Source organism: Natator depressus, chromosome 13 (genome assembly GCF_965152275.1).
Source record: "Natator depressus isolate rNatDep1 chromosome 13, rNatDep2.hap1, whole genome shotgun sequence".
NCBI classification, from domain to species: Eukaryota; Metazoa; Chordata; order Testudines; family Cheloniidae; genus Natator; species Natator depressus.
This window is the reverse complement of record NC_134246.1, coordinates 35,058,144-35,067,536: the sequence shown is the minus strand read 5'-3', so window position 1 is coordinate 35,067,536 and position 9,393 is coordinate 35,058,144. Positions and strand designations below refer to the sequence as shown.

The following is a 9,393-nucleotide window of genomic DNA, read 5'->3' as shown; positions in this document are numbered from 1 at the left end:
TAATGGGCCATTAGGAAAAACAACAGGCCTTAGGAGAAGTTTATTTCCCACCTGGTGAGCCTTCCTGAGAATGCTCCAGACAACCTGTAAGTAATGGCTGCTATGACTCTGCAAGGGTATGTGACCAGGCCACATGACTCTGACCTCCATTTGGGTACCTGTATTTTTCCACAAACTGGTCTGAGACCCAAGTTTGAAACAAAGAGTTCCCGCTATATGGAAAATCTATATAAGACAGGGAGTGACATCATCTATTGTTCTTCACTCCCCCACAACTCAACACCTGAGAGAAGCTCTGGAAGAAAAGGACTTGGAGTGGGGTTCGGGAGCCCAAGCTGTAAAGCAAGTGCAGCTTGTGCCTTGACAACCTGCAAGCCTGCTTGTATCATCAGTCATGGTGAGAAATAGCTAATTCATATCCAGTCTTTCTAGTATCTTAGGATCAGTTTGCATTTTTGTTTATTTACTAGGTAATCTGCTTTGATCTTTTGCTATCGCTTATAATCACTCAATCTATCTTTTTGTAGTTAATAAACTTGTTTTATGTTTTAATCTAAACCAATGTGCCTTTAACTAAATGTCTGGGGAAAAATTTCAACTTGGTTAACACAAGTTTGTTGCATATTCCTCTCCACATCCTCTCCAGGTAATAAATTCATACTGGTCGGAGTTTTGACCAGGGCAGAGCAGTACAGCTCTGGGGTCCTAAGTTGGGAAGCTGAGGGTACCTTGGCTGTAGCCTCTCTATTGTTTGGTCAGCCTGCATGTAACTGCAGCTCGGTGTGTCCCTGCCTGTGCAAATGCTGGTAAGAGTGTAAGTCTGGGAGTGGTCTACAGTTTATCACAGCAGCACAGTGTGAGAGGGAGCCCAGGCTGGTGGGTCAGAGGGTTCAGTGGAACCCCACTTCCAGGTGGCACCACAGGGGGAACCAGTCACAACTTCAACCCCATGCACCAGGAGTCAGGGCACAATGCCTGGAGCAGGGAACCGAGCCCAGCCAGCCCCAGGACAGGAGCTGCTTCAACCGGGACATGGGGCTTGGCATCAAAGCAGGACAGTCCCACAAAACCCAAGACTATTGGGAGGTTTGTAGGGCTGCCACCTCTGAGATGCAAAAACATGGGACAGCTGCGATGGTCCTGAGACTGTCACACTGGACAGCTGGCAGCGCGTACCAGGCTCCCAGACCGACTTCCCAGGACAGCTACGAAGGGACGATCCTGGAGAAACATGGATATTGGCAACCCTAGCAGGGCATGGAATTAAAAAGAGATCCCTGGAGTGGGCGAGGTGGGCAGTGTGGAGACCCCAGGCTCGGCTGTAGAGGGCTGGTAAATGGGGGGAGGTGTGGGGACCAATGCCAGAACTGTGTGCGTGAACGTAGGGGTTGTGTGTGGAAGGGGCGGGGGAGGGAGGAATGCAGGGGCTGTGTAGGATGTTGCAATACAGGAGCTGTGGGGGGAGGGAGCAATCGGCTGTGTATGTGTGTGCAGAGCAATACAGGGGTAGTGGCGGTGGTGGTGTGCAGTACAGGAGCCCTCTGTGTGCAGAGCAATGCAGGGGTTGTGGGGAGTGCAGTGCAAGAGCTGGGTGTGTGCAGAGCAATGCAAGGGCTCTGGGCGGAGGGTACAGAACAGAGACTGGGGGTGTGTGCGCAGTGTAGGAACTGTGTGTGCAGAGTAATGCAGGGGCTGTGTGTGGGGGGGTGTAGTGCACGAGCTATGTGAGTGCAGATCAATGCGGGGCTGTGGGGGGTGCAGTGTAGGAGCTGGGTGTGTGTTTGTGCAGAGCAATGCGGGGCTGTGGGGGGTGCAGTGGAGGAGCTGTGTGTGTGCAGATCAATGTAGGAGCTGGGTGTGGAGGGGTGCAGGAGCTGTGTGTGTGTGTGTGTGCAGAGCAATGCAGGGGCTAGGGGGGTGCAGAGCAATGCAGGGGCTGTGTGCCTGGGGGGTGTTGCGATGCAGGGGCTGGGGGGGGGGGTGGCAAGGGCGTGGTTGCAGGCGCGGGGGAGGGAGAGCCAGCGGCGCTGTGCAGCATTCCCCCGCCGACCCAGTAGATGTCGCTGCTCGGTCCACAGGCCGGCCCGGAGCGCGCGGCGGCGCCGAGGCGGAGGGAGGGGCGGAGCTCGCAATCATGGCTGAGGAGGGAGCAGAAGGAAGCCGCCAGGCCTTGCAAACCCTGCAGGTACCGGAGGGGCTGCTGCCTGGCTGAGTGGCCACGGCCAGGGGGGCGAACTCCGCGTCTGCCGGCTCCTGCGGGCTGTGAGACACACACACAGCAAGGCACAGACACACAGATCGCCCGATACGCACACAGATATGCACACACATACAGACACACAAAGCAGTGTGCACACACGAGCAGAGCACAGACACACACCGATGCACATGCACTGATCCCTGCGTGCACACACACACACACACACACTGAAACACGACACACATTCTGATCCCTGCACAAAAACACACACTGTTCCCTGAACACACACACACACACCCCGTCACTCATCCCTGCGCGCACACGATGCACCCACACAATGACACACACTGATTCCTGCACAAACACAGAGAGGTGCACACACACAAATCCTTTTGTTACATGCACAGACACACACACAGAGCCTTGCCCTATATCTCCCTTACAGTGCCTTCTGCTTTTGCAATCCCTGTGTGTGAATTAACCTCTCCTCTTTGTCATGTGTTTTTCCCTGCACCCTCTCTCTCAGCATCTGGGTGGGTTGAGCCATTTTCCTTTTGCTCTTTAAAGTCACCAGCCCAAGATGGGTGCAAATAACAGGCCTGTAATGGGAAACAGCCTGTAAAATGCCCTGGGATGTAACATTTGTACACTGCCTTTATCAACTGTGTATTGAGTTTGTAATTAACATCATTAGCAGATGGAGGGGGGAGGGATCTGACTGTGTTAGGGTCACTGAGATTTGGGGCTTTAAGAGGCCATCTGAGGCACTAGACTTGGGTCCCATTTCCACTTCCACCATTGAGCTTGGGGAGGTCACTTCCCCCTCTGTGCCTCACTTCCCCTGTTTATAAAATGGGGAGATGGTCATTCCTTTGCCTGTTTAGACAGGGGAGCTTTTCAGAGCAGGGTCTGTCTCCCACTGTGTCTATGCAGTGCCCAGCACAATAGGGGGCCTCTGTCAGGGTCTGTGCGGCCCCCGGCACAGTGGGGGCCCTGATCTCGGTCGGGGTCTGTGCGGCCCCCGGCACAGTGGGGGCCCTGATCTCGGTCGGGGTCTGTGCGGCCCCCGGCACAGTGGGGGCCCTGATCTCGGTCGGGGTCTGTGTGGCCCCCGGCACAGTGGGGGCCCTGACGTTGGACAAGAGCTACCATAAGACATATTATTAATAATAACAGTGGTGAAAGCCATGAGAGGCTGCAGTGTGCGAGGCCTGTACGTCAGGTGATAGGGCTCATATTTACAGATTGATCCTCTGGGAACTTAGAATGATACCTAAGTGTGATCATGGCCTCGCTGTGCCGGTACCGCACAGACCTCTAATAAGATCGGAATCCTGTTGTGCCAGGTGCTGCCAACGCCCTGACTGAAGTGAGGGCCCATTGTGTTGGATGCTGCACAGACCCACAGCGAGACAGTGCCTCCCTGAAGAGCTTGTCATCTAAAATTGATGAGATCAGAACAGCGTATTGGATTGGGAAGCCCAGTTCCCAGGAATTAGCTCTCTGGAGCTGGGACAGCCATTTTGTTCTGTGTTTGTACAGCGTCGAGCACAAAGGAGCCCTGGGCCATGACTGGGCTCCTAGGCGCTATGGTAATACATATAATAATGGGAACTGATTTCCAGATTCCTTAGCCAGCTTTGAAAATCCCAACCTAGGCATGGAGAGATTCAGTTACAGGGATTTGCAAATGAGGCCAAAGGAGTTAGGAGCTCAGTTGGCTTTCAGTGTCATTTGGGGGCCTCATTCCTTTAGGCTCCTTTGAAATTCCTAGCCTAATGACTTACCCAAGATTACAGGCATAGTCTCTGGTAAAACTGGGCTTTGAACGCAGGTTTCTTGAGTGCTAGTCCAGTGCCTTAACCGCCAGGCTACATGCCCCCTTAGGCAGCTGCTGCTAGGGTGTAGTTTACCGATGTGCTCCTTCCCACCCCTGCCCCTCTCATCCACCTGTCCCTCATCCTCACAGGAATTGGTCGATGGCCTGTACTATTTCCGGGATCACTACTTTGAAAGCCACGGCGTGGAGGATGCTGGGAGAAAGCAGCAGGACGTGGTGGAGGAAATGGAGAAAACGCTACAGCAGATGGGCGAGATAGATGGTAACCGGGTATAAGAGGGAAATGCAAGCCCTCCCCTAGAGGGGAAAACCTGGTATCCCATTCCCCACCCCCATGAGCTAGCCAGACCTAGGGCCCCCTGGGGCTGGATTGGAGCTGGCACTCCCTAGAAGGGAAAGGCCTCATGCCACATTCCTCACTCCCTGACCCAGCCAGCCCAATGCCCTGGGGCCGGAGGGGATTTGAGCCACAGGCTATGCCCTCCCTTTGCGGCTCTGTCTCTCCAGGTTGTTCCCAGGGCCGGGCTCAGGCGTTGATGCTGAAGGGGAAGGCTCTGAACATTACACCTGACTACAACCCCGAGGCTGAGGAGCTGCTGGCCAAGGCTGTGAAGCTGGACCCGGAGCTGGTGGAGGCCTGGAACCAGCTGGGCGAGGCCTACTGGAAAAAGGGTGACATCACAGCAGCCCACACCTGCTTCTCTGGGGCCCTGGGGCATGTGAGTTCCACCTCCAGGCATACCGGTGGGCTGGGGTGGCCAATACCAGGGGGTAGAAAGGGGAGAGACCCAGCTGCCCGTCGGTGGTTGGAGGGCTGGGTAGCTGGGGCCAAGGGGCCGATCTTGGGGGAGTGGTGGGGGCTGGGCTGAGGGACTGATCCTGGGAAGGGGAGACAGGGCTGGCTGGGCCGAAGGGCCGATTGAGGGGTGCGGAGGGAAGGAGAGACAAGGCTGGCTGATCTGAAGGCAGAGGAGGGGAGGCGAGAAGCCGGGCTGAGTCGCTGACCCTGGCTCCATGTCTCCTCCACAGCGAAAGAACAAGGTCTCGCTGCAGAATCTGTCGATGGTGCTGCGGCAGCTGCGAGCCGAGAGCACAGAGCAGCACGCCCAGAATGTCATGGACAGTGTCCGGCAGGCCAAGCTGGCTGTCCAGATGGACATGCAGGATGGCCGCTCGTGGTGTGAGTGGCAGCCCCTTTCCCGCCCCCAGGCACCGCTCCTGTTAACTCCCTGCTTCAAGGGACACTGGGACCCAACATTGTACCAGCTGGGAAGGGCTCAGGCTTCTCAGTATGCTCTGCAACTTCCTGCCCTTCACCTGACTCTAGGGGGAGGATAATATACCCCAGCGATATCCCTACATTCAACCCTCCATTTTCAGCTATGTCTCACCATCCCTCCATTCAACCCACCATCCTCAGCTATATCCATCCCTCCATCCATTCAACCTCCATCCTCAATGTCCCGCCATCCCTCCATCCTTAGCTGTAGCCATCCATTCCCCTCAGCTATATGCCTCAGTCTGTCCATCCTCAGCTATAACTTATCTCTCCACCCATCCTCAGCTGTAGTCATCCATTTAGTCCTCTATTCACAGCTATATGCCTCCAACCAGCCAGCTGTTCATCTTCTTTGATGTCCACTGTCCGTGTGTTCTCCGTGCTAACCTCTGTGTCTCTCTGCTGCAGACATCTTGGGAAATGCCTACCTCTCGCTGTTTTTCAACACTGGCCAGAACCCCAGTATCTCCCAGCAGGCCCTAAGTGCCTATGCCCAGGCGGTAGGTACTGCCCTGTCTTCTACTGTTGCAAGGGAGCCTTGTGCTGCAGGGAGCAGGGCAGAAGGCTCAGTAGGGGGCGCTCTGATGTTGATTTCCTCTCCACACTAGGAAAAGGTGGATCCTACAGCATCCTGTAACCCGGACCTGCACCTCAACAGAGCTACGGTGAGAAGGTGGGAGGGAGGGGAGTGGAAGGTGTGACTGAAAGGTGTCAGGGGCTCAGGAGGGGTACTCTCCCCTGGGAGGCAGTGCCAGCATCAGTGTCCCAGTGTGGTTTTAGGGAGCTCTGTGTCCCTGTGCCTGCTGCCCCCTGGTGGAAGGAATGAGCCCTGCTCAGTGTGTGTGTGCGTCACTGCTACTTTCTGGCTAACCACTAGATCCCACTCCCCTCCCAGAGCCAGGAATCGAACCCAGGAATCCTGATTCCCTGCACACGCTGCTCTAACCCAGTAGGGGCTTCTCCCTACTCCCCTCACACTTTGAGCCAGGAATGGAAACCAGGAGTCCTTGCTCCCAGCCCCCTCACTCTAACCCACTAGACCCCCTCAGGCCTGCAACAGAACCCAGGAGTCCTGGTGCCAAGCCCCACTACTGTAACAGTAGCACTATGCTGTGTTTCACTTGGGTTAGCTGCATAAATATGAGGAGAATTACACGGAGGCCCTGGAGGGGTTTTCCCGTGCTGCGGCCCTTGATCCAACCTGGCCCGAACCCCAGCAGCGCTACCAGCAGCTTCTGGATTTCCTGGAGCGACTCACCAGCCTCCTGGAGAACAAGGTAGAGCATGCTCCCTGCCCTTCCCTGGCTGGCCTACAGGGAGACATGTCTCAGTCAGTGACCCTGCTCTCCTTCCTCCCCCTGCAGGGCAAAGTGAAGGTTAAGAAGCTGCAGAGCATGTTGGGAAGCCTGCGCCCATCGCAGCTGGGCCCCTGTGGGGATGGGCGGTACCAGGGGTCCTCAGGCCAGAAGGTGGCACTGGAGCATCGGCTTCTGAGTGCCCTACAGCCAGGTGTGAACATGGGGGCCGTAGTGCTGGGAAGGGTGATCTTCAGCCTCACCACGGATGAGAAGGTGCCCTTGTGAGTACCACCTGTCCATCCCTCCAACTTTAGTGCTTTCTGTTGATGTTGCCTATTCTCCTGCTACACATCTGTCAGTCCTGAGCTCTGTCCATCCTGCTGTCCATCTGTGTGTCCTGAACTCCATCCATCCGTTTCCTCAGTTCCGTACACCCATCCAGCCATTCTCATAGCCATCCATGTGGCCTTCCATCTATGCATCCTCAGCACCATCCATCCATCCATCCCCTCACCTCCTGTCCCATCACCTTACTCACACTCTCGCCTGGTTTTCTGGCAGCACATTCGGCCTGGCTGACTCCAAGGGCCCCTGTTTTGCTGTCACTGTTTATAACATGGTCCAGAGCTGGGGTGTGCTCATCGGCGACTCAGTGGCCATCCCTGAGCCGCATCTCCGGCATCACCACGTCCAGCACCAGGGCAAGGTGAGTGTGGCCCGGTCCTCCCTGTCCCTGGCTTAGTGCTGGAGGGATTCCTAGCCCTGGCCCTGCGGGTGGAGGGATATGGGAAGACACCAGAGATAGCAGGTTGATATAGGACTGTAGCTCTTTGTCAGTTTAAAGGTTAATCCCCACCCTTTCCTCATGCCCCTCCCTCCACCTGTTGTTTCTTCCCACCCCCACTGCAGTGGCGGAAGGCATGAATGAACTCGAGACTTCCTGTCTGCTACGTGCATCACTTCCTATGTGAGCTGTTAGACCTCAGTTACAGGGCCACAGACGCCAGAGTGATGGGGCCTTTGTCACAGCACGATGGGGGCGATGTGTCTTTCCCAGCCCCCTTGTTATGGGGTAGAGGAAATGCCTTTGAATTGGGGGAGGGGGGTTGCAATTCCCTACCCCAATAATTACTCCCACGTCCAGGGAAGCAGAAGCCCACTAGCTGCCCAGCAAGGAAAGAGTTAATTTTCACACCGTTGCTGGGAGACTGGGCACCTCCTCCCTCACTAGAACACATCTCAGTCTTCTGCAGGAAGGTGGGAGGACGACACACTGGCTCTTCAGGTTTTTACAGCTGCCTAGGGAATTTGGGCTCTTGACACTTGTTAAATCTGGGCACCCAGATCCCTCAGGCAGGTTTAAAAACCTCAGCACATGAAATGAAAATCACCATCAGTAGGAGTTAACAGTGCAATTTGCCCTGCCTCATAGATGGGTGGGGAAATTTCAACCCATAATGTGCAAACAGTCATCAGTAGGATTCAGAGTTAACCACCCTTATGACTGACTTCTCTGTCTTCACGGTACCCCCAGAGCTTCTCCTTCCCTGGGATCCGTCTGGAGACCCCACTCCTGCTGGTGGTGAACGGCAAGATGCAGGGACCTGGCAACCAGGCGGCAGCTACTGTGGCATACCGAGCACAGAGCGAATGATGCTGTGGGGAGGGAATGTGCAAAGATAGCTCCTTGCCCTCCATGCTGCTGCTGGAGGGGTTGGACTTGTCCTGTTGTCTGCTGCCCCCTAGTGGGTCCCATGAGTATAATGGCTTTGAGAGGCTTGTGGGGCAGCAGGGGATTTACAACTGGGTATGGAGGCAAAGGATGGGGACTGAGTGATTCCCCCCCCCCCCCCCCAAAAGAGGGACAGAGGTCCCTCTTTTCCGACTCTCTCTCCACTCAACATTGTCCAATCTCCCATAGCAATGAGCTCTACCCAGGCTCTGCCCCTGGTACCCCAATAAATCACTCCAATGGGCTGATCCCAGGTGTGAAGAAATTGCACTGGGACTAGGAGACCTCTACCAAGGCCACCAATGGCTCTTCCATCTGCACCTGTGCCCTGCCTTTTCTCCTTTTCCACACTCCCCCTTCCTGTTTCCTTCCCATGGGCTGGAATCACTGGCCCTGACCCCCCTTGGTTTGTCTGGCTTATGACATGGGGACGTTCAAAGGTTATTAAGGGGTGTTGTAGCTGCCTAGTCCCTGTAGGTTTGGGGGTCGAACTTCCTTAGGGCCCTTTCACAGTGGGTGTGGCCCAGGGCCCTGCTCTCTGTGTGTGTGTGTGTGTGTGTGTGTGTGTGTGTGTGTGCAGAGCGGTGGTATATTTCTTTTGGAAGGTTCTTTTTGTTTTATCATATGTTTAAAGGTTGTTGTTTTTCTTTTGTAATAAATAAATAATGAATAAAATCTGTTATCGATGAGGTCCATGGTCGGTGAGTGGTGTCAGTCGGTCCCTCCCCCTACACAACCACCTGTCTGTCTGTCTCTTTAACTACTATTCGATGTTTACAATGTGTCGAGTGTTTCTCTTGGGGAGGCAAATGGAGATGCAGCCCTGGTCAGCTCTGACTCTGAGCAGCTGATCAGTCCCCCGGGACTAAGGCAGCCCCACAGTGCAGAGGGAAAACTACTCAGATAGCAGAGGTGACTCGGGCAGATCCACTGAGAGTTTACACAGTGAGTAGGCACCAGCAGCTGGCCCATGTCAGTCGACTCAGGCTCCTGGGGCTCAGGCTGCGGAGCTGTTTCACTGCTGTGTAGATGTCAGGGCTCTAG

At 55.1% G+C, this 9,393-nt stretch overlaps 1 protein-coding gene across 1 annotated transcript; it reads left to right on the top strand.

Annotated features, from left to right (window-relative positions):
- The first annotated feature begins 1,242 nt into the window (after positions 1-1,242).
- TTC5 (tetratricopeptide repeat domain 5) lies at positions 1,243-8,945 on the top strand. The gene is made up of 11 exons (XM_074969889.1): positions 1,243-1,291; positions 2,079-2,185; positions 4,170-4,302; positions 4,548-4,759; positions 5,070-5,220; positions 5,728-5,819; positions 5,928-5,984; positions 6,450-6,596; positions 6,684-6,898; positions 7,179-7,323; positions 8,152-8,945. Exons 1-11 carry the CDS (start codon positions 1,258-1,260, stop codon positions 8,269-8,271), a joined length of 1,413 nt encoding a protein of 470 aa, XP_074825990.1. The 5' UTR covers positions 1,243-1,257; the 3' UTR covers positions 8,272-8,945.
- The last annotated feature ends 448 nt before the right edge of the window (positions 8,946-9,393 follow it).

Bases quoted from the DNA above. Each gene is read 5' to 3' on its own strand.
- TTC5 (XM_074969889.1), top strand. From the start codon at position 1,258: ATGGAATTAAAAAGAGATCCCTGGAGTGGGCGAG. The intron at 1,292-2,078 runs GTGGGCAGTGTG...CTCGGTCCACAG, and splicing joins AGATCCCTGGAGTGGGCGAG to GCCGGCCCGGAGCGCGCGGC. The intron at 4,760-5,069 runs GTGAGTTCCACC...TCTCCTCCACAG, and splicing joins TCTCTGGGGCCCTGGGGCAT to CGAAAGAACAAGGTCTCGCT.